General features: G+C 37.0%; 1 protein-coding gene across 6 annotated transcripts in view; it reads right to left on the bottom strand.

Moving 5' to 3' along the window:
* SIRPB1 (signal regulatory protein beta 1) overlaps positions 1-25,334 on the bottom strand; it is a 1,192,076-nt gene that overhangs the window by 113,048 nt on the left and 1,053,694 nt on the right. For all 6 annotated transcript variants that reach the window (XM_044090420.1, XM_044090421.1, XM_044090417.1 and 3 more), the window contains one exon: positions 3,495-3,800. In XM_044090420.1, the coding sequence (XP_043946355.1) occupies positions 3,495-3,800 (306 nt within the window). The remainder of the gene's footprint in view (positions 1-3,494; positions 3,801-25,334) is intronic.

Genomic DNA, 25,334 nt, shown 5'->3' with positions numbered 1-25,334 from the left:
TCCACAGTTTGCAGCATATTTTGAGAATCTGTGTAATGCCTGTATACTAAACATTTGAAAATAATGGGTTCTTCAAAATAAATATCTTAGGAATAGGGATTATGAGAAGATTACGTTCCTTATGGGAACAGATCATTTATTTATTTTACATTTGTTTACCGGGTAAGTCCGACTGCACACAGGTCCATTTTCAGCAGAGGACCAAGGAGAAAAGCTCCAGACAATACATAAAACAAACAGGTGAGATATACAAGCACATAGTCTATGCTAATCAAGTTATAACATAGTAAATGTGAAATTTAAACACAGCAATAAGATTAAAAACTTTGGATTATAGTTTTGTATAGTACATAGTAAAAATAATATACATTCTTTACATTGATGTCAATGAGATAACTATATAATCACATATACAAGAGTCATCACTCATCATGGCATTATAAATTGGAAATATCTTACGCTACACTTATATAGCTAGGTTTATTAGCTAGGAGGATGTTAATAGGTAGGAGGGTAAGACAATGTAATAACCGAGATGTTGTGGCTAGTTGAGTTGTTACTAGTAGTATGGGTGAATCAGCATAGCTGAGTCCTGAGCACTGAAAGGTGGAAATATGAGACAGAGTTGAATAATTAACATAATGTTTAGAGGGGCAAAATATGTCAAGATTTTGGATTAGTACAACTCAAGTAGAAACAAGATTAGTGGGTCATGCAAGAATCCAGATGGGTTAGTTCTGTTGGTAGATAAGAAAATAATAAGGCATATTGGGCAAAGTGGTGAAAAGGATTCATAATTAAGTGATTATCCTGGGGAGTTACAGGAGCATAACCAGGTATTCATATAGTGTGCTTTGAGATGCTTTTTAAATTTTGTGGTGGGGCTAATGGAAGTCAGGTGGCTAGCTAGGGTATTCCAGGCCTTGTAAATAGAGTAGTTGGAGAGAGATTTTACTGCATCATTCTTTTTGATGACTTCCAGGCAGTTTTGGGTACTAGATCTTAAGGTTCTTGTTGTAGAATATGGTTTAATTAGATTGTGGAGTGCTAGGTAGTAGTACAGTTTGTGGGCCAATGTCAATTGATTGAGTTTCAGAAGATGAGGCAGCTCCAGCCAGTTTTGTTGTTTGAGAGCTACACAATGATGGGTCCTATATTGGGATTCAGTAGCAAATATGACAATCTTCTTATAATAAGATTCCAATTTGTTATGATCAGTTTTGCAGATGTTAGTTAGTATTAGGGATGCAGAGAGGAGGGTAGACAGCAAGTGTGCCCTGGCTATAGTGGTTTTAGTGTGTTTAGTGAGAAATTGCTTGTTCCAATAGAGGAGTCCTAGTTTTTTGTGAACTGTTTTGATAGTTTGGGCTATATGAATGTCAAATCTAAGGTTGTTGTCTATTTGTACACCTAACAGTTTAGTGTGGGTGGTAGGGGTGATCATGGTTTTGTTATTGGACATAATAGTAAAGTTGTCACTTAAGGGGGGGAATCTACCTTGGCTGAAACGCAGAAGTTTTGTTTTATTTGGGTTTAGGACAAGCTGAAAGTTAGAGAACCAAGTCTCGGCTTCTGAGAAGCAGTTTTGAGTTAGGGACTGGAGGTCATATATTGTGTGGGCTGCACAGATGAAGGTGGTGTCATCAGCGTATTGAACTACAGAGACATTGGGGGTGGAGGATAATAGCTGATTGGTAAATGGAGAGTATAGTAGTGGGCCAAGTGTGGAGCCCTGAGGGACACCTAATGATACTGGTAGGAGAGAGGATAGTTAGTCATGCCATTTTACTTGTTGGCATCATGAGAGGTAGCTTATAAACTATGAGCTAGAGAAGGAGCTGATGTTTAGGGTGCATAATGTATTAAGGAGTCTATTATGGTTGACCATGTCGAAAGCTTTAGATAGAGCTAAAAAAAGGGCAGAAACTAGTTGTACACTGTTTCTGTGGTGGTTAATTGTTTGGTAAAGGATATTAGGGCTGAGGTGGTGTTAATGAAATGTCTAAAGCCATGCTGATGTTTAGATAGCAGATTGTTTTTTTGAAAGTAGTTGATTAGTTGAGTGTGAACGACTCGTTCTAGTATTTTTGATAAGGGTGATTAAATAGCAATTGGTCGATAGTTATTGAGTCCTAGGGAGTTGCCACCCTTGTGTAGTGGTATTATCTGAGCTCTCTTCCATAGGCTTGGTACTTTACACTCAGATATTGATCTATTAATTAGAAGAGTAACAGGATAGGCTATAGCATCAGCTGCTAGTGGTAGGAATTCACCTGGTAAATTATATATGGCCAGGGTGGTTGGCTTAAGCTTGTGGAGGAGTTTTAAAATTGATTTGACTGACACCAGGTGCAAGCTAAACTGGGAGATATTATCATGTGTGTGTGTGTGGGGGGGGGGGGCTTGTTTTGTGTGGTTGGTATGATAGGGCAGCTACCATTACTTTATAATGATGCTACACACATATGTTCTATTGTTGGAAAGTGACAGTCACATATAAGTAAATGTTATTTGAAATCATTTTGCATTGTGTGGAATAATGCAACCACAAAAGAAAGTAAATTAATTAAAAATAATCATAACTTAATGCTAAAATATGCTTAGTATATATTTGCAATATTTAAGACTTTTCTTTCAGAACATAACTTAGGTAAATGCTACATATTTAAGTATTTATGAAACATTGATCACATGTATAAATAACAGTTAAAAGCCAAAATAATTGCATAAAATGTTTGTCCAACTTTGTCCACGATGATTGGAGAATGTTTACTTAAGCTAATTTGTGGTTACACACTTTATTGAGAAGCCATATTACCCATTTAATTGGTAATGAATTCGATGGAACAGATGGCCAAAATGTTTCTTGTTTACCTGCTTCCTACATAAATGACTAAAACTCTGACGTAGCAAAGACACAGATGATGTTTTCTGAAAATTGTTAGATGCACAAGTTTTGCAGTACTAAACGTTGACTGTGTTTGCACAGGAAGCAGGAAATTGCAAGCAGTTATCTGACAATTGATTATGAAAGCAATTATTTGATCAAAAAGAGGACATTTAAAAATTCAGCCCATTTCGTTTTTAACTATTTCCAAATGACTGAAAGTTCATTTAATTTTGTAAGCATATTATGGTGCCATTTGCTGCCCAGCACCTGTTAGGACATGGGTGCAGAGTAGGGGGTCTGCACAAGGCACAAGGAATAACAGTGGGCAGCTGATATGAAGAATCTCATAAACCATAAGGGCATATACAAGATCCTCCATATAGGATAATAAACCAAAACTATCTCTTGAGCTGCACCAGTGAGTGCCTTACAGTTTCAATAACTTTATGCATCCAGCTTATGTAAATTATTACACTACCTTAGTATGGGAAGTAAACCAATGGGCCCCTAAAAACAAAATAAGATGGCGTGGGTCTTTGTTTTGAAAACGGTGAAACAAAAACACTCTGGTTGAAAAAAAATGCAACTAAAATTATTCACATACCATCCACTGACAACACAACTTTGGCATCGATGATTTCAGGACGTGGGCCATAATGAAATTCACATTTATACTCAGAATTGTCTCTTTTCTGTGTTGCATACACCTCCAAGGTACTATTCATACTGAATGATCCATCAGTCTCCTCCTTAATATCTTCGTTACTACCGTTAATGAGTGCATTATTTTCAAACCACTTTATTGTTTGTGCACTTTTCGGATAAAATCCATCTACTATGCAGGTTAACTTTATAGTGGTGTTCATTATGGCTTTTGGATTTGGCGGATCAATCTTAACAGACGGACTCACTGAAATAAAATGAAAAAATAAATCTTAAAATACTACAAAAGCACTATGCGCCTTTCATAATTTAACATTCTGTAAAACGTTTTCATATATTCAACTAATTATTTCCTTTTCAAAACAACAAACCACTTTTGCTTAAATTAAATATTCTGCGCTATGTGCTTTAGACTAAAGAATCACAGAGCAATACAGACAAATTCTTTAATGGTCTGTCGGCAATCAATTTAGCAGGAGCTGTTTATGATCCATTAATTATCAGTCATATGAATTAAATCCACATGGATGTTTATTACTTCACATTTCTTTGAGTTATGAATAATATCTCTCTTTGAGGTTCTGTAAAATGAAATGCATATACCCTTGATGAATTAAAAAAATAGAAAATACTTAACAGAAGTAGACATCAAATCTTAGATTCAGTAAAGTTTTTTATTAATATTTGCTGTGTGAATCCTTTTTTTATTCAAATAGCTTTATTAAATTTTCACATATGACAAAGGCAAACTTACATTTATAGAAATGAAAAACATACAAAATTATGCCAGTTTAGTTGCAAACAGTTTACACCACAGACACCACTGAGACAACTGTAGTTGCAAACATTAGACATCACTTATAAACCATCCAGTCATCATCATTTAAGCATTATATGGTCCATTCAAATCCTGCCTCTTAAACTTAATTCCTGCTCTGCATATGTTGTTCCCACAATTCCCATTTTTCCCCATGTAGTTTGATCCTTCCCTTTTCTAAAGATCCCAATTCCAGTTGTTTTATCTCTGTTACTATATTCACTACTTCTAGTACAGTTTGTTTAGACTTTGATTTCCATTTTCTAGTAATTGCTTTTTTGGCAGCCAACATAATTAAACACAACAAGGCTTTACTATGTCTAGTCAATTCCAATTCTGTAACATAACTCAAAAAAGTCATCTCCCCAGTCAGTCCAATCTGCTCACCCAGCATCTCTGATAGACTGGTCTACAGGGAATCCCTAAAGTCCGCCAGCTCATTACACTTCCAAAAAATATGTTGCCAGCTACCTCTTTCTTAACCATCACACCTCCATTTGTATCCACCTGAGAAAATTTCTTTGGAGTCTACTTGGGGTGTAAAAATACCTATTTAAACACTTCTAGGGAAAGATCCTAAATCTTCTAGACTTTGTTGCATATTTGAGATATATATATATAATATATTTTAGCAATAATATGAACATCGTGGATACAATTTTCGATAATAAAAGTACAATGAAAAAGATACACAACAACTATATACTTATTCTGTCTATTGTGATGTCGGTCAAGTACTTTTTTTTTATTTAGTATTTTTTTTTTTTTTTTTTAGTAACTTTGCAACTTGTAATGTTCTGTGACATCCAGTGTGTGTTCACATAATGTTATTTTACTATGTACTGGAGCTTTTCACCTCAGGTCTTCACTAAAAAAGGGCCCAGCTGGGCTAACCCGGTTAACAAACAATAAACAAAATTTATTTATTTATTTATTTTTATTTATTTAACATTTGTTGACCGGGAAAGTCCGACTAGGTTCCAGAGATCCTGTTTTCAGCGGAGGCCCGGGGAGAAATGCTCCAAAAAATAAAATAAAATAAAATAATGAAAATAAATATACACTATTTACAGAGGCCCAAAATTGATAAAAATATAAAACAATAGCAAAAAGTTTGCATAATAAACATCAGATAATTCAGAAAGAGTTAGAGTCTTTACAAAAAGTTTCAATGAGAAAAAAATGTTATCTAAGGATTATTAACAACATTTCTCAGATTAATTCTCACTTCTTTCATTTTCATTTTTCTGGAAATCACTTCTTCAAGGAGGATCAGAAATTATTCCATAGTTGGAGAGGTGGTGGACTTCCATTTTCTTGTTATACACTTTCTAGCAATCGCTAGTATTGTCCATAAGAAGTATGAGTTGGTATTGGTCATTACAAAGCCTTCATTTACATTAAAGAATCTTACTGATTTAGTTAGAGAAAAAGTATCTGTAAATAATGCTTTAAAAAACTTCAATATTATCCCCAAACTGTTTCAACCAGGCACATTCATAAAAAGTACAGATCCAATCTGCTTTACATGAGGAAAAACATCTCCAACAAATAATGTTGTCAGTTTTATTACATTGTACAACCTTCTTAGGAGTTCAAAAAGCTCTGTGCAGGAATGTCCACGTAAAAATTCTCCAATACTATCCACAGGATGCTAATTTTATAGAAGAATATAATTTGGATTTCTCAAGTGAAGTATAATTGAGAGAGAAACACTTAGTTATTGAGTTCCAATGTTTGTTAGTGTAGTTTTATATTCTATTAGTATACCATACACTTTAGCAATGATATTGTTAAAGTTAAAATTATTGTACAGTAATTCAAATATATAACAAACTAATGGTGGTTGGTCTTTATAGGCAGTGTTATTAATAATTCTACTTAGACCCTTTGAGTAATTCACTATACTTTGCAACAGTAACCAGTCTTGTGTCTGTAGCTTGAATTCCTTAATAACGTTTTGCACAGTTAAAACTTCTACATCTTCTATGCAATGGTTACAGCACACAAATTTGTTGTTCTCTCATTCAATGAAAAATTTAAAGTGTAACTTATCCAAAAACTTTTTTATAATTTTGAAGGGAACAAGTAAATCAAACCAAATTTTAATATCTGCATTTGAGTTTATTATCTTTCTGAAGTTATTAAAGGTGTTGTATATGATACTAGATTTTGTAGGTTTTGCAACACTGTATTGTATGGAGTGGCAAATAAAATACCAACGCTTATTAGAAGATTCGCTAATAAAAACTTTTAATAATAGTATATTTTCATTTAAAAATATAGATAAGTGTAAAGACTTCTAGGCAGAAGTATAATTTGTGTCTACCCAGCTTATGATGTCTTTAAGCAGCAAGGCTCTTATGTAAGTTTCTATATCTGGGAATTTTATGCCACCTTTATCCCAATATCTAATGTGATGGATATAAGCTATTCTGTTCTTTTTAGGGAATCAGAATCACACAATATGATTCCAAAGAAACAAATTGCAGCCAAGGACAGGACCTCAAATGGAAACAGTTCTCTTTATTGGATACAACCACAATAAATGTTAGGTGCTTTTTTACCTATTGAAATTAAATGGGACTTCTTTAAAACAAAAAACATCCTCATAGGCCATGTTTAAATATAATTCAAACACATGTTTAAGCAATCACAGTTAAAAAACAATAAATCCACTAAAAAACATTAGCCCTCAATGTGCCTGACCTTTAATAAACAACATATACTAGATTATTCATTCACGCCAGGGTTCTCAGATGCAAGGAAAAACTTGTAGATAGTTCCCAGAAAGAATGTATGAACATCCTAATGATAGAAAAAAAATGTAGAAGTACAAATGTACTATCTAAACATGTACTAGAACATAAAGAACATGCATTTGTTTTTTTTGTTTTTTTGTTCTGCAGCAGATAGTTTCAGATAGTCAAGGGAGGGTGTTACCAGAACACCTAGAATTGTGTGAACTAAGATGGCAATTAAAGCTAAATGCATCTGAGTACCCCGCCCTGAATTAATATACTAGTATATGTTGTTTATTAAAGCTCAGGCACATTGTGGGTTAATGTTTTTTAATTGTTTTATTGTTTTTTTAACTATGATTGGTTGAGCATGTGTTTGAATGACATTTAAACCTGGCCAATACAGATGTTTTTTGTTCTGAAGACATCCCATGTAATTTTATGGGGGACAAAAGCGCTTAATGTTTATTGTGATTGTATCCAATAAAGAGAACTGCTTCCATATGAGGTCCTGACCTTGGCTGCAATTTGTTTCTTTTTAGGGAACCATAAAAAGTTTAATAACATTCTATTTAAATCTCTTGTAAATTTGTTTCCATGAAGTGTGCCGTAGGCTAATACTATATAGAGAATCTTTGGCAAAAGGACAATTTTTATTAATTGCAACCTAGCTTCAAAACAGAAGAATATGTTATTCCACTTACTATGTGGTTATTTACTAAAGATAACATGCTTTTATAATTGGCTTCTCATCTGATTGATTCTTATAATTATCATGCAATATTTTATATGCTTTACTAATTATTCCTTTTTTAATGGCAGTGTCTGTTCCAGATTCTATTAAAAACACTGCCAGTGCTGGTCTTTTATTTAGTAGCCCCCTATTTCTTTCTCTTTGCCTGTACTCTGATATCAATCCTTGATAGGGAAGGCAGTCTGTAACCTGCAGTCCAAATAAATTCTTGGCCTCTTTTCATTCTATTACCTTTCCCAATCTAGTTATTTGCTCCTAATACCATGGTTCCTTTGCCAGTTTTCTCCGATAAATTCCAGGCCCCTCTTGCCTATTATCTGTATCCCTGATCACAATCATCCTTATTGGCAAAATCTCTTTTCTCCATTCTTGGGCTAGCTATGTTCTTAGAATATGCCCTGCTATTTTATGACTGTAATACTCTGTATAAATTTGGTTGTTCTCCTTAAGAGTTTGCATTCAAAATCCCAATCTCTCCTTATTTCTTGAACTTCCTCCCTGTGTCAGCATCATTCCTTTTCACTTTGAATTATAGTTTTCTGCTTGTGCTATGTATAAGAGCCATAACTGTGTTGCTCTAAAATACTCCCTCAAATTAGGTAATCCTAGTCTGCCTTTTTCTATTGGTAGAATCAGCTTATCCCACTTGACTCTTGCTGTCTTCCCTTCCCAGATAAAATCCTTCCGCTATTTTTAATTGCTATCCACAACTTCTCTTCCAGTTGATAAAAGTATGCCTGACCTGTGTCTAAGACTAAAGGGACTAAAAACATTTTAATGATCTGTATCTTAGTATCCATATCCATATAACACAACTTCCAGTTTCTCAATTTTTGTGTTATCTTCTGTTTAGTCTCTTCCCACATATTCTTAGCTGCCACCACAGTCATTTCCAATCCATACTCCTAAATATTTCATTTTATCATGTCCCCATAAATATGGATATTGTTGGACCAATTTTTGTGTGGGTACATAATTTACCGCTATTGCCTTTGTTTTAGCATCATTAATTTTGTATCCAGAGAAGATATGAAACTGTCTTAAAATGTTCCACAACACTGTAATGTTATTTTCTGGTTTTGTCATGTATAAAATAATATCATCTGCAAAAAGAGCCAGCTTTTCCTGACTACCATACCAATTATATCCTTGAGTTTCTGAGTCCCTTATTTTCTTAACCAATGGTTCTAAATATAATGCAAACAACAAATGGGAAAGCAGACAACCCTGTCTGGTTCCTCTACTCAAGCAGAAATTATCAGAGAGGATCACACCCACTTTCATTCACACCTTCAATCTCTCATATATTCTTCTAATCAACCTTATAATTCTATCAGGGAAAGCAAATGCTTCCATTGCCCTGCTCATGAAGTCCTAGTCAACTCTGTCAAATGCTTTCTCTGCATCAAGACCCACCAATAATAGTGGTACTTTCTAACATTCTGCTTCCCACTGGATCACTAATGTTCTGTAAATATTGTCATATGTTTGCCTCCCCTCCACAAAACCACACTGATGCATATCTATCAATTTTGGCATCACTTTTGCCATTCTTTTAGCCATTATAGACACAAACACTTTATAATCATGGTTTAGTATTGAAATGGGCCTGTATGAAGCTGGATCCGATGGATACTGCCCTCTTTAGGTATTACCATTACCACCGCCTTCATCCAGGATGCTGGTACTTCTCTTCTTAAAATACTGTTAAACAAAACCTTCCAGATCTTTATCAGTTTTTCCCTCCTAACTTCCAAACCTCCACAGGAATACCATCTATTCCTGGGCAATTTCCTGTAGATTGGTTATATATAGCCATTTTATCTCATCCCTTCCTATCGTAACTGTTAGTAACGGATGCTCGTCTACCTCTAACTTTGGCATATTTAATTCTTCCATAAACATTTCCATGTTTACCTTTTCTTGATTTCCATATTTCTCTGCTTTATACAAATATTCATAACATTTCCAAAATATTTCTAATACTTCTACAGGGTCTCTTGTTATCTCCCTTGGTATTCCCTAAGCTTGGTGACTGCCCTTTCTACTTTCTGTTGCCTGAGTTGTTGTGCTAAAAGTTTTTGTACTCTAGAATTATTATCAAAAAATAGTTGCTTAACAGCAATCATTCTAAACTCATGCATATTATTGAGGTAATCCCTTATTTTCTGTTTAGCATTCTGCAGTTGCTCCTTTTCTTGTTCTGAGAGATTCTCCCTATTTTGCAATACTTTAAAATGTGTTGATCCCTCATAGGGGGTGCAGAAAGACTTGCCCCCCTTATTTTATGTAGTAGAGAGCTTGTGTTTGTGTGTGGGGAGGATGGTGTGTATGTGTGCAGTAGTACAGTAGCTTCTGAGTTTTCTCTGTTTCAAAAATTTGACTTTATAGCTTTGAAATACTGAATTTTGATATTTCAGTATTTCGAAGCTATAAAGTGCATCCCCCCAGACACACCTTCACTATTGCAAGCCAAATTCCAGTCTCCACCTGTAAGTAATATTCCTTGTTGAAAGCAGATTATTTCTCCCAGAATTTTCTTAAGCTCCACTATAGCAGTTTTAGGGGGGATGTAAATGCATGCCAGTGGAATCCCCCTCCCTCGCCAGTAGCCCCTTAGTACTGTGTATCTTCCATTATTATCTTTTTCCCCCTCTTCTATCATTGTTGGAGCTCCTCTTGCAATTAATAGAAGTACTCCTGTTTTCTTTTGCCCCAGATATTCTGCTGAATAACCGTCCTGAAAACCTTTGTTTATCAAATTCACGTTCAGTTCTTTCCATGTGTCTCCTGTAGCATAGCTATTTGAAGTCTACATTTTTAATATAGTTCACTACTCATTCTTTTTTAAATTTATCTGTAAGACCATTTAGATTGAATGACATTACAGAAAGCATCATTTTCTTATATAGTTATTATTACCACCTTTTATATATAACTGCTCTTTTGCTAAATGTGTAGTTCTAACTTTTATGTTATATGAATATACTCTTTGGCAGGTTGGTCTTTCATACTGTCATTTCATATCCATTTGCACCTATGTCACATTTTTCATAACTTTTTGTTTTTTTTGAAAGTCCTCAACAGCACAAACAACCCCCCCCCAAAAAAATAAAACTCTTAAAACGTACGAACTTGACAATAACACACAAGACTATGTTCATCTTCAAATATTGAAGTTTTTGCTTTCTAATAAGAACATAACTTCTAAGCTGATAGCTACATAGACAGGCTAATGTTAACCAAAAAGAAAGGTTAGTCATGCTAAGATGCATGGTACAGCCTGTGCTATTAGTAAGTGCTATTTGATTTTGTATATCTTTATAACTTTCCCAGTTGAGATCACACTTCAATGCTTTCAGTAAACACTTTCTCCAAGCAATTTCTCTTTATCAAATTGTTTTCTAGTGACACGCAAACCAGACATAAAACTACTAAGGGTACCTTGTTTATCAGAAAAAAAGCCTTACAATATTCAATATTCTTTTTAATTTACCTGCTTTATAATAAACTTGTTACTGGATAAATCCTAGGGTTTTTACCCAGTCATTTCCCTATGCACAGATGGGAAAAAGCACATTGATTTTTCTTTTGTCATACTCTCTTAACCAGACCCTTCCACCCCCCCCATCTCCCCCTTCCTCATTTTTTTCATTGCAGTTTGCTGTGTGCATGCTTGTGTGCATGTTTGTTTGTGTGTGTCTTTGATTTACTATAATGACCCAGTCATACTGCATGCATTCTATTATTGCAATATGACAGTGTTGTAATCAGAATTAGATATTTGCAGAACATTTAATAGTGAAAGGAAAGAAACATTGATCCAACTCTAAATAATATGAGTAGAACTTTTAGATGTTGTTTTGAATAAATATCCAGAAGAAGTAATATGGTTCAGTAACAATACCATTGTTTCAAGCACATTCCAGTCTTCTGCTCAAACCATGCAGATATATTTAAACAACTTTACTGTCATCCATGCTTTAGCACAACGTTTGAGTAATGCAGAACACATTATTTCTGCTCGTGTAATTTATCCCATCATGTTCACAAAAGCTGAATGTACTTTGAACATGCAAAAAAGCATGTAATACATGGAAAAAATAAAAGTAGGTTACAATGAATGGGACTGTAGAAATTGTTCAATTCCTTACTCTTTCAGTTTATGACATAGGAATGATACCACATGAGGTATTGATATAAAACAAGCAATCAATCTGACACTAACAAATAAATTGCAGTGAGTTCAGTTTGTCACAGAGCTGTCATTGATTTGATCTAGGTTCTGACCCTGACTTCACTAGCTGTGACCTGGGTTCAAATGCCAGCCTGGAAGGTATAAGTAACACAATGGATGATGGGATTGAGTGACCTTTGCCAGCTTGTCCATCACATGATGGGGAATGAGAGTGTGCTGCTAGGGGAACACCACCTGGGAGAGATAGGAAGATGAACAGCAATGCCTATATAAGAGAGCATGCTGCATATGGTGACAATAAAGACCAGAACAGTATTTTATGTATTTATTTGTTTGTTTGCTACTTTGTTTTGCTTGTTTATGAAAATATGTTGACTGGATTAGAACATTGATCCATCAGGACCACTTTCTGGTTAATCCCAGGATATATAAAAAGAGGTACTTACAGTAAAGTGAATGTAATACAATGGTTTGAAAGTGTGGAGAACATGCAGAAAATTAAGCATATACTGTAGTATGGGTCTATATTTAACCACTGACTGACATTTGCATTGAATGGCTAAACATTGAACCATATCCTTCGAAAGTTCATTCAGCGAATTTTCATTTCAGTGAACAAGCAAGTAACTAGTTGGCCAGTGCTTCCCCATTTGCCCTTTTCCCCACTGTAGTGAAGTCTCAGAAGTGGTATATATAGTTAAGGGGTGTGGTGGAAAAAGCACTCCACCTGCGTAGATTTTAAATATTGTGGTGCGTATGATGGAAGTATTGGCTAACTAGTTACTTTTCCTGTCAAACAAATGAACATTCGTGTATAAACATTTGATGAATAGACTTCAATATTTTGCCATTCGATGCAAATGTCATTCGACAGTTAAACATAGACTCCTATAATATACCATCGAAGGAATTCACACATTATTGTAATATCAAAAGAAGAGGTGGGGTCAAATTTATAATCGGTAAATTTTGGCATGGATGGCAATATTACGAACAACATAAACAAATATAGAGTGTAGTAAGAATTTTGGAGAAAGGTTTGTTATTTTTACCAGGTCAGCAGAGGTTCAGTAAAGTTATATGTGGGAATATGAAGAAAGTTTGTTTTTGAGAGGGGGGAAGGTTTTATTTCACTAGGGATTTAGTTCACTTGGGTTTGAAAGTAGTAAGTGTGTTTGGAGGTTAATTCATGTTGTAGAAAAGGATCATGTCAGAGAATACTGTAGGTTAAGAGAAATATGGAAATTGCAGGTGGAAAGCAGGTGTGTAAAAGGTGGGAAGACGTAGATGAAAGTAGTAAACTGTAGGTGAGGGTGATATGATTGCTAGTAAGTTGTAGTGACACAGGTATTAGCATAACAAGGTACTGGATAAGTAAAGGAAGCACCTATTTTAGGTGAAGAATGTATTAAGTTAAATTTTGGTAATACATACTGTCATTTCCTTCAAGTGTGTTTTGAATTTAGATATTAATTTGGACTGGAAGTTCATTTCAGATAAACAGTACTACACATTCCCAAAGTTTGCATCTTAATGGTGAGAAACAATAGTTACAACTGAGGTACTTGTTTAGAGTGGTTACTGAAGAAACAGCATTGTCTGTATAAAGGTATAAGTTATAAACTCTTGCTTTAATAGAAAGTCTTCCTGAAATAAAAGAAAACGAGTTTAGTTTCTCTAGCTGGGAAATGAGGGGGGCAGATATTATCAGATATATGAGGGTGCAGAGTATATCTAGTCCTTATATGAGGGTGCAGAGTATATCTACTCCTTATATGAGGGTGCAAAGTATATCTAGTCCATATATGAGGGGGCAGAGCATATCTACCCCTTATATGAGGGTGCAGAGTATATCAACTCCTTATATGAGGGCGCAGAGTATATCTAGTCCTTATATGAGGGTGCAGAGTATATCTAGTCCTTATATGATGGTGCAGAGTATAGCTAGTCCTTATATGAGGGCGCAGAGTATATCTAATCCTTATATGAGGGCGCAGAGTATATCTACTCCATATATGAGGAGCAGAGTATATCTACTACTTATATGAGGGTGCAGAGTATATCTACTCCTTATATGAGGGTGCAGAGTGTATCTACCCCTTATATGAGGGTGCAGAGTATATTTACTCCTTATATGAGGGTGCAGAGTATATCGACTCCTTATATGAGGGTGCAGAGTATATTGACTCCTTATATGACGGTGCAGAGTATATCTACTACTTATATGAGGGCGCAGAGTATATCTACTCCTTATGTAAAGGTGAGAGTATATCTACTCCTTATATGAGGGTGCATAGTATATCTACTCCTTATATGAGGGTGCAGAGTAGATCTACTCCTTATATGAGGGCGCAGAGTATATCTACTCCTTATATGACGGTGCAGAGTAGATCTACTCCTTATATGAGGGCGCAGAGCATATCTAGTCCTTATATGAGGGCGCAGAGTATATCTACTCCTTATATGAGGGTGTAGAGTATATCTACTCCTTATATGAGGGTGCATAGTATATCTACTCCTTATATAAGGGCGCAGAGTATATCTACACTTATATGAGGGTGCAGAGTATATCTACTCCTTATATGAGGGTGCAGAGTATATCTACTCCTTATATGAGGGCGCAGAGTATATCGACTCTTTATATGAGGGTGCAGAGTGTATCGACTCCTTAGATGAGGGTGCAGAATATATCTAGTCCTTATATGAGGGTGCAGAGTATATCTACTCCTTTTATGAGGGCGAAGAGTATATCGACTCCTTATATGATGGCGCAAAGTATATCTACTCCTTTTATGAGGGTGCAGAGTAGATCTACTCCTTATATGAGGGTGCAGAGTACATCAACTCCTTATATGAGGGTGCAGAGTATACCTAGTCCTTATATGAGGGTGCAGAGTATATCTACTCCTTATATGAGGGTGCATAGTATATCTACTCCTTATATGAGGGTGCAGAGTATATCTACACCTTATATGAGGGTGCAAAGTATATAATATCTACACCTTATATGAGAGTGCAAAGTATATCTACTCCTTATATGAGGGCAGAGAGTATATCTATTCCTTATATGAGGGTGCAGAGTGCATCTAGTCCTTATATGAGGGTGCAGAGTATATCTAGTCCTTATATGAGGGCACAGAGTGTACTGACTCCTTATATGAGGGTGCAGAGTGTATCTACTCCTTATATGAAGGTGCAGAGTATATCTACTCCTTATATGAGGGCACAGAGTATATCTACTCCTTATATGATGGTGAGAGCATATCTACTCCTTATATGAGGGTGCAGAGTATATCTACTCCTTATATGAGAGCGCAGAGTAGATCTACTCCTTATATGAGGGTGCAGAGTGGATCTACTCCATATATGAGGGCGCAGAGTATATCTACTCCTTATATGAGGGTGCAGAGTATATCTACTCCTTATATGAGAGTGCAGAGTATATCTAGTCCTTATATGAGGGTGCAGAGTAGATCTACTTTTTATATGAGGGTGCAGAGTAGAGCTACTCCTTATATGAGGGCGCAGAGTATATCTAATCCTTATATGAAGGCGCAGAGTATATCTACTCTTTATATGAGGTTGCAGAGTATATCTACCACTTATATGAAGGTGCAGAGTATATCAACTCCTTATATGAGGGCACAGATTATATCTACTCCTTATATGAGGGCGCAGAGTATATCGACTCCTTATATGAGGGCGCTGAGTATATCTACTCCTCATATGAGGGCGCAGAGTATATCTACTCCTTATATGATGGTGCAGAGTATATCAACTCCTTATATGAGGGCACAGAGTATATCTACTCCTTATATGAGGGCGCAGAGTATATCTACTCCTTTCATGAGGGTGCAGAGTATATCTACTCCTTTCATGAGGGTGCAGAGTATATCTACTCCTTATATGAGGGTGCAGAGTATATCGGCCCCTTAAAACACCTTTCTCTTGATGAAGCGGTTGACTACTTTAATGCTAACTTCCTTGCCATACTCAACCACCATTCCCCTGCCCACTCTATCAGAATAAGAACCAAATCTGCTCCTTGGCTTTCTAAAGAAACTAAGCAAAAAATCTATCTCAGAAATAAATACTGGAAAAAGTCACTTTTAACTAAAAACCCTATAGATCACCAATACTATAAACAACTGAGAAATGAGACAAAAAAAGTTATACTGTCCGATAAAAAAAAACTATTTCCTTCAATCTCAGCAGACCCACCATAATAATCCAAAAAAGTTCTGGGCTAGGATCAATCAACTATTACATCCTGGCCAATCTATCACACATAACCCACAAGGCACTGACAAAAATAACCCTAAACAGACTGCTGATGCCTTTAATACCTTTTTCACAAAAGCTATTCAAACTCTTGCCAGTCCACTTTCTCCTCTAATTGTAGCTGTATCCAATTCTGACTCTATCCCACCTCCTCCATTTTCCTTCCAACCTGTCCCAACAGCATTTATTCTCACCCTCATCTAAAAATTAAAACCATGCACATCTTCTGCTGATCAACTACCCACTGAATACTTACAGTTAGCTGCTAAATCTATTGCCTACCCCATATCCATCCTCATCAATAGAACCATTACTGAAGGATACATCCCCAAACTTTGGAAAGCCTCCTACATTATTCCCCTTCATAAAGGCGCCGATTCCACTGAGCTCTCCAACTATCGTCCTATTGCCATACGTTCTCCTTTATCTAAGATAATGGAAAGACATATCCATAGGCAATTATTAGACCACCTCCTCCTGAATAACCTACTTTCAAACTCCCAACATGGTTTGAGACCTTCCCATAGCACAACTACAGCCCTCCTTTCCTTTACAGACACCATTAACAAAAAACGGAACCTTAACATGCTTTCCTCTGCACTCTTCATTGACCTGTCTAAGGCTTTTGACATGGTAAATCACAACATACTTTTACACATTCTTAAATCTCTGTCACTTGATACGCTGGCCATAAAATGGTTCCAGTCTTACTTAAATAACAGACATCAAGCAATGCTCTGGAACTCCATTTTTTCTACCCACCTACCAGTTAATATTGGTGTCCCTCAGGTATCCATACTGGGCCCTCTCCTGTTTTCTATATTCATCAATGACCTTCACCTAGTTACTCCCCAAGCCACATGTATACAGTACGCTGATGACTCTACTCTTATCTGCTCAGCCACATCCTTATCCAAACTCCACTCCCTTACACAAGAGGTATTTAATTCTGTCGAAATTTGGTTCTCAAATCGCTGTCTTCTATTAAATCCTAAAAAAACTAAACTTCTCCTTTTTACACCTACCAGCAAATCTCCTTCTATTGACTTCACTCTAACATCCAACAATGGTACTCTCATATCCCAAGATCCTACTACCAAACTGCTAGGTATCACCATTGACAATAACCTTACCTTCGACACTCATATCAATAATACTTTGAAAACTATTAATAAAAAAAATAGGTTCTCTTTATAGGATCAAGCCTTTCCTCACTCCAATAACCAGAAAAAACTATTGCCCACTCCCATCTAATCTCTACCCTTCTCTATGCCTCACTTATTTATACAAATCTGTCAAAGACCAACCTTCAAAAACTAGAAAACTCCTACAATAGCATAGCCAGGTTTGCCACAGGCAAACCCTTCAGAACGCACCACTGTATCAATCTAAAGCCTCTAGATTGGCTTAAATTACAGCAGCAGCTCAAACTAAACCAATTGACCATTGCCCACAAAATACTTTACCAATCTACCAAGACACCCATCCTTTCTAACCTTATGCACCCGTACTACAACCTAAAATCCCTAAGATCTTCCCAAAAAGTTCTTGTAAAAATAAATAAATCAAACAATAGAGCTGATGACACTCTATTTGGTAACACAGTTGAAAAAACCTGGAACCTACTTCCCTCTGACCTTTCCTCACTTCCCTCTATCTCTCCGTTTAAAATTAAACTCAAGTCCTTCCTCTATTCACACTGGATGTGCACTTGTACTAAACCCAATTGACCAACATTGCTCTAATTACTTGACTCATCATATCCTACATTTCTCTGTAATAATCCCAAATTAACAACTACAACTCTACCTCTCCATCATAATCCTATCTACTACTTTATTCTTAAAATCGTAACTTGTCTTACTACTCTAACAAGTACTCATCCACCCTCTGTTTTTCTTCCTTTACATCTTCCTTTCTTATTTTACGTTCTATTCTGTACAGTGTTAGTTATTATCCTTACTCAACAATTTATTAGTAACCTCCTCAATAACTGCACTAATTCAAGCCCAGTAATTTGCATTTTTGTTTCCACGTACTTGTAAATGTGTGATCACTTTGAAAAATGTTTTTTTAGTATTTTTTTTGTATGAATTCTACCTGTATTCTAAATTTTTGTATATCTATATACAGGTTTTTTCACTAGTTGGAGCTTTTCTCCCCGGGCCTCTACTGAAAATGGACATATATCCAGTTAGACTAGCCCGGTCAACAAATATAAAATAAAATAAATAAAATAAAATAAATAAATATATGAGGGCAGAGAGTATATCTACTCCTTATATGAGGGCGCAGAGTATATCTACTCCTTATATAAGGGTGCAGAGTATATCGACACCTTATATGAGGGTGCAGAGTATATCTACTCCTTATATGAGGGTGAGAGTATATTGAATCCTTATATGAGGGCGGAGAGTATATCTACTTCTTATATGAGGGTGCAGAGTATATCTACTCCTTATATGAGTGTGCAGAGTATATCTACTCCTTATATGAGGGTGCAGAGTATATCTACTCCTTATATGAGGGTGCAACGTATAGCTACTCCTTATATGAGGGCGAAGAGTATATCTACTCCTTATATGAGGGTGCAGAGTATATCTATGCCTTATATGAGGGGGCAGAATATATCTACTCCTTACATGAGGGCGCAGAGTATATCTACTCCTTATATGAGGGCGCAGAGTATATCTACTCCTTGTATAAGGGTGCAGAGTTTATCTACTCCTTGTATGAGGGCGCAGAGTACATCTACTCCTTATATGAGGGTGCAGAGTATATCAACTCCTTATATGAGGGTGCAGAGTATATCGACTCTTTTTATGAGGGTGCAGAGTATATTGACTCCTTATATGAGGGCCCAGAGTATATCTACTCCATAAATGAGGGTCCAGAGTATATCTACTCCTTATATGAGGGTGCAGAGTATATCCACTCCTTATATGAGGGTGCAGAGTATATCTACTCCTTATATGAGGGTGCAGAGTATATAGACTCCTTATATGAGGGTGCAGAGTATATTGACTGCTTATATGAGGGTGCAGAGTACATTTACTCCTTAAATAAGGGTACAAGAATAGCTACTCCTTATATGAGGGTGCAGAGTATATCTACTCCTTATACGAGAGTGCAGACTATATCTACTCCTTATATGAGGGTGCAGAGTATATCTACTCCTTATATGAGGGTGAAAGTATATCTACTACTTATATGAGGGCGCAGAGTAGATCTACTCCTTATAAGAGGGTGCAGAGTATATTGACACTTAGATGAGGGTGCAGAGTATATCTAGTCCTTATATGAGGGTGCAGAGTATATCTACTCCTTATATGAGGGCGCAGAATAGATCTACACCTTATATGAGGGTGCAGAGTAGATCTACTCCTTATATGAGGGTGCAGAGTATATCTAGCCCTTATATGAGGGTGCAGAGTATATCTAATCCTTATATGTGGGTGCAGAGTATATCTACTCCTTATATGAAAGCGCAGAGTATATCTACTCCTTATATGATGGTGTAGAGTATATCTACTCATTATATGAGGGTGCATAGTACATCTACTCCTTATATGAAAGCGCAGAGTATATCTACTCCTTGTATGAGGGCACAGAGTATATATAATCTTTATATGCGGGCGCTGAGTATATCTATTCCAAATATGAGGGTGCAGAGTATATCTACTCCTTATTTGAGAGTGCAGAGTATATCTACTCCTTATATGAGAGTGCAGAGTATATCGACCCCTTATATGAAGGTGCAGAGTATATTGACTCCTTATATGAGGGTGCAGTGTATATCGACTCCTTATATAAGGGTGCAGAGTATATCTAGTCCTTATATTAGGGTGCAGAGTATATCTACTTTTTTATGAGAGTGCAGACTACATCTACTACTTATATGAGGGCGCAGAGTAGATCTACTCCTTATAAGAGGGTGTAGAGTATATCGACCCTTATATGAGGGTGCAGAGTATATCTAGTCCTTATATGAGGGTGCAGAGTATATATACTCCTTATATGAGGGTGCAGAGTATTTCTACTCCTTATATGAGAGTGCAGAGTATATCGACTCCTTATATCAGGGCGGAGAGTATATCGACTCCTTATATGAAGGCACAGAGTATATCTACTCCTTATATAAGGGTGCAGAGTATATTGACTCCGTATATGAGGGTGCAGAGTATATCTACTCATTATATGAGGGTGCAGAGTATATCGACTCCTTATATGAGGGTGCAGGGAATATCGACTCCTTAAAGATGGTACAGGGGATACCTATGCCTTATATGAGGGTGCGGAGTATATCTACTCCTTATATGAGGGTGCAGAGGATATCTATGCCTTATATGAGGGTGCAGAGTATATCGACTCCTTATATGAGGGTCCAGAGTATATCTACTCCATAAATGGGGGTACAGAGGATAGCTACTCCTTATATGAGGGTGCAGAGTATATCTACTTCTTATATGAGGGTGCAGAGTCCATCTACTCCTTATATGAGGGTGCAGAGTATATCTACTCATTATTTGAGGGTGCAGAGTATATCGACTCCTTATATGAGGGTGCAGAGTATATCGACTGCTTATATGAGGGTGCAGAGTATATCTACTCCTTAAATGAGGGTACATAGGATAGCTACTCCTTATATGAGGTTGCAGAGTATATCTACTCCTTATATGAGTGTGCAGAGTATATCTACTCCTTATATGAGGGTGCTGAGTATATCGACTCCTTAAATGAGGGTACAGAGGATAGCTACTCCTTATATGAAGGTGCAGAGTATATCTACCTCTTATATGAGGATGCAGAGTATATCGACTCCTAAAATGAGAGTGCAGAGAATATCGACTCCTTATATGAGGGTGCAGAGGATATCTACTCCTTATATGAGGATTCAGAGTATATCTACTCCTTATATGAGAGTGCATATTATATCTACTCCTTATATGAGGGTGCAGAGTATATCTACTCCTTATATGAGGGTGCAGAGTATATCTACTACTTATATGAGGGTGCAGAGTATATCTACTCCTTATATGAGGGCGTAGAGTATATCTATTCCTTATATGAAGGCTCAGAGTATATCTACTCCTAATATGAGGGCGCAGAGTATATCTACTCCTTATATGAAGGCACAGAGTATACCCTCTCCTTGTATGAGGGCGCAAAGTATATCTCCTCCATGTATGAGGACGCAGAGTATATTGACTCCTTATCTGAGGGTGCAGAGTATACTGACTCCTTATATGAGGGTGCAGAGTATATTGACTCCTTACATGAGGGTACAGAGTATATCGACTCCTTATATGAGGGTGCAGAGTATATCGACTCCTTATATGAGGTTCCAGAGTATATCTACTCCGTAAATGAGCGTACAGAGGATAGCTACTCCTTATATGAGGGTGCAGAGTATATCTACTCCTTATATGAGGGTGCAGAGTATATCGACTCCTTATATGAGGGTGCAGAGTATATCGACTGCTTACATGAGGGTGCAGAGTATATCTACTCCTTAAATGAGGGTACAGAGGATAGTTGCTCCTTATATGAGGGTGCAGAGTATATCTACTCCTTATATGAGGGTGCAGAGTATATCTACTCTTTATATGAGTGTGCAGAGTATATCTATTCCTTATATGAGGGTGCAGAGTATTTCGACTCATTAAATGAGGGTACAGAGGATAGCTACTCCTTATTCGAGGGTGCAGAGTTTATCTACTCCTTATATGGGGGTGCAGAGTATATCTACCTTTATATGAGGGTGCAGAGTATATCTACCCCTTATATGAGGGTGCAGAGTATATCAACTGCTTATATGAGGGTGCAGAGCATATCGACTCCTTAAATGAGGGTGCAGAGTATATTGACTCTCTATATGAGGGTGTAGAGTATATCGACTCCTTACATGAGGGTCCAGAGTATATCTACTCCGTAAATGAGGGTAGAGAGGATAGCTACTTCTTATAAGAGGGTGCAGAGTATATCTACTCCTTATATGAGGGTGCAGAGTATATCTACCCCTTATATGAGGGTGCAGAGTATATCTACCCCTTATATGAGGGTGCAGAGTATATAGACTCCTTATATGAGGCTGCAGAGTATATTGACTCCTTAAATGAGGGTGCAGAGTATATCGACTCCTTAAATGAGGGTGCAGAGTATATTGCCTCCTTATATGAGGGTGCAGAGTATATCGACTATTTATATGAGGGTACAGAGTATATCGACTCCTTATATGAGGGGGCCGAGTATATCAACTCCTTATATGAGGGTCCAGAGTATATCTACTCCGTAAATTAGGGTATAGAGGATAGCTACTCCTTATATGAGGGTGCAGAGTATATCTACTCCTTATATGAGAGTGCAGAGTATATCTACTCCTTATTTGAGGGTGCAGAGTATGTCTACTCATTATATGAGGGTGCAGAGTATATTGACTCCTTATATGAGGGTGCAGGGTATATCGACTGCTTATATGAGGGTGCAGAGTATATCTACTCCTTAAATGAGGGTACAGAGGATAGTTACTCCTTATATGAAGGTGCAAAGTATATCTACTCCTTATATGAGGGTGCAGAATATATCTACTCCTTATATGAGTATGCAGAGTATATCTACTCCTTATATGAGGGTGCAGAGTATTCTGACTCATTAAATGAGGGTACAGAGGATAGCTACTCCTTATTTGAGGGTGCAGAGAATATCTACACCTTATATGGGGGTGCAGAGTATATCTACCTTTATATGAGGGTGCAGAGTATATCTACCCTTATATGAAGGTGCAGAGTATATCTAACCCTTATATGAGGGTGCAGAGTATATCAACTGCTAATATGAGGGTACAGAGCATATCGACTCCTTAAATGAGGGTGCAGAGTATATAGACTCCTTATATGAGGGTGCAGAGTATATCGACTCCTTATATGAGGGTCCAGAGTATATCTACTCTGTAAATGAGGGTACAGAGGATAGCTACTCCTTATATGAGGGTGCAGAGTATATCTACTCCTTATATGAGGGTGCAGAGTATATCTACTCCTTATATGAGGGTGCAGAGTATGTCTACTCATTATATGAGGGTGCAGAGCATATCGACTCCTTATATGAGGGTGCAGAGTATATCTACTCCTTATATGAGGGTGCAGAGTATATCAACTCCTTAAATCAGGGTAGAGGGGATAGCTACTCCTTATATGAGGGTGCAGAGTATTTCTACCCCTTATATGAGGGTGCAGAGTATATCGACTCCTTAAATGAGGGTACAGGGGATACCTACACCTTATATGAGGGTGCGGAGTATACCTACTCCTTATATGAGGGTGCAGAGTATTTCTACTCCTTATATGAGGGTGTAGAGTATATTGACTCCTTATATGAGGGTGCAGAGTATATCTACTCCTTATATGAGGGTGCAGTGTATATCTACTCCTTATGTGAGGCTGCAGAGTATATCTACTCCTTTTATGAGGGCGCAGAGTATATTGAGTCCTTATATGAGGGCGCAGAGTATATCTACTCCTTATATGAGGGTGCAGAGGATATCTATGCCTTATATGAGGGTGCAGAGTATATCGACTCCTTATATGAGGGTCCAGAGTACACCTACTCCATAAATGAGGGTACAGAGGATAGCTACTCCTTATATGAGGGTGCAGAGTATATCTACTTCTTATATGAGGGTGCAGAGTATATCTACTCCTTATATGAGGGTGCAGAGTGTATCTACTCATTATTTGAGGGTGCAGAGTATATTGACTCCTTATATGAGGGTGCAGAGTATATCGACTGCTTATATGAGGGTGCAGAGTATATCTACTCCTTAAATGAGGGTACATAGTATAGCTACTCCTTATATGAGGGTGCAGAGTATATCTACTCCTTATATGAGTGTGCAGAGTATATCTACTCCTTATATGACGGTGCTGAGTATATTGACTCCTTAAATGAGGGTACAGAGGATAGCTACTCCTTATATGAAGGTGCAGAGTATATCTACCCCTTATATGAGGATGCAGAGTATATCAATTCCTTATATGAGGGTGCAGAGTATATCGACTCCTAAAATGAGAGTGCAGAGAATATCGACTCCTTATATGAGGGTGCAGAGGATATCTACTCCTTATATGAGGATGCAGAGTATATCTACTCCTTATATGAGGGTGCAGAGTATATCTACTCTCTATATTTGGGTGCAGAGTATATCTACTCCTTATATGAGGGCGTAGAGTACATCTACTCCTTATAAGAAGGCACAGAGTATATCTACTCCTAATATGAGGGTGCAGAGTATATCCTCTCCTTGTATGAGGGTGCAAAGTATATCTCCTCCATGTATGAGGACGCAGAGTATATTGACTCCTTAAATGAGGTGCAGAGTATACTGACTCCTTATATGAGGGTGCAGAGTATATCGACTCCTTATATGAGGGTACAGAGTATATCGACTCCTTATATCAGGGTGCAGAGTATATCGACTCCTTATTTGAGGTTCCAGAGTATATCTACTCCGTAAATGAGGGTACAGAGGATAGCGACTCCTTATATAAGGGTGCAGAGTATATCTACTCCTTATATGAGAGTGCAGAGTATATCTACTCCTTATATGAGGGTGCAGAGTATGTCTACTCATTATATGAGGGTGCAGAATATATCAACTCCTTATATGAGGGTGCAGAGTATATCGACTGCTTATATGAGGGTGCAGAGTATATCTACTCCTTAAATGAGGGTACAGAGGATAGTTACTCTTTATATGAGGGTGCAGAGTATATCTACTCCTTATATGAGGGTGCAGGGTATATCTACTCCTTATATGAGTGTGCAGAGTATATCTACTTCTTATATGAGGGTGCAGAGTATTTTGGCTCGTTACATGAGGGTACAGAGGATAGCTACTCCTTATTTGAGGGTGCAGATTATATCTACTCCTTATATGGGGATGCAGAGTATATATACCCTTATATGAGGGTGCAGAGTATATCTACCCCTTA

The sequence above is a fragment of the Protopterus annectens genome, chromosome 12.part0 (assembly GCF_019279795.1).
Source record: "Protopterus annectens isolate FY-2018-M chromosome 12.part0, PAN1.0, whole genome shotgun sequence".
Lineage (NCBI taxonomy): Eukaryota > Metazoa > Chordata > Ceratodontiformes > Protopteridae > Protopterus > Protopterus annectens.
The sequence above is the reverse complement of the archived record's forward strand: the minus strand, read 5'-3'. Positions and strand labels throughout refer to the sequence as shown.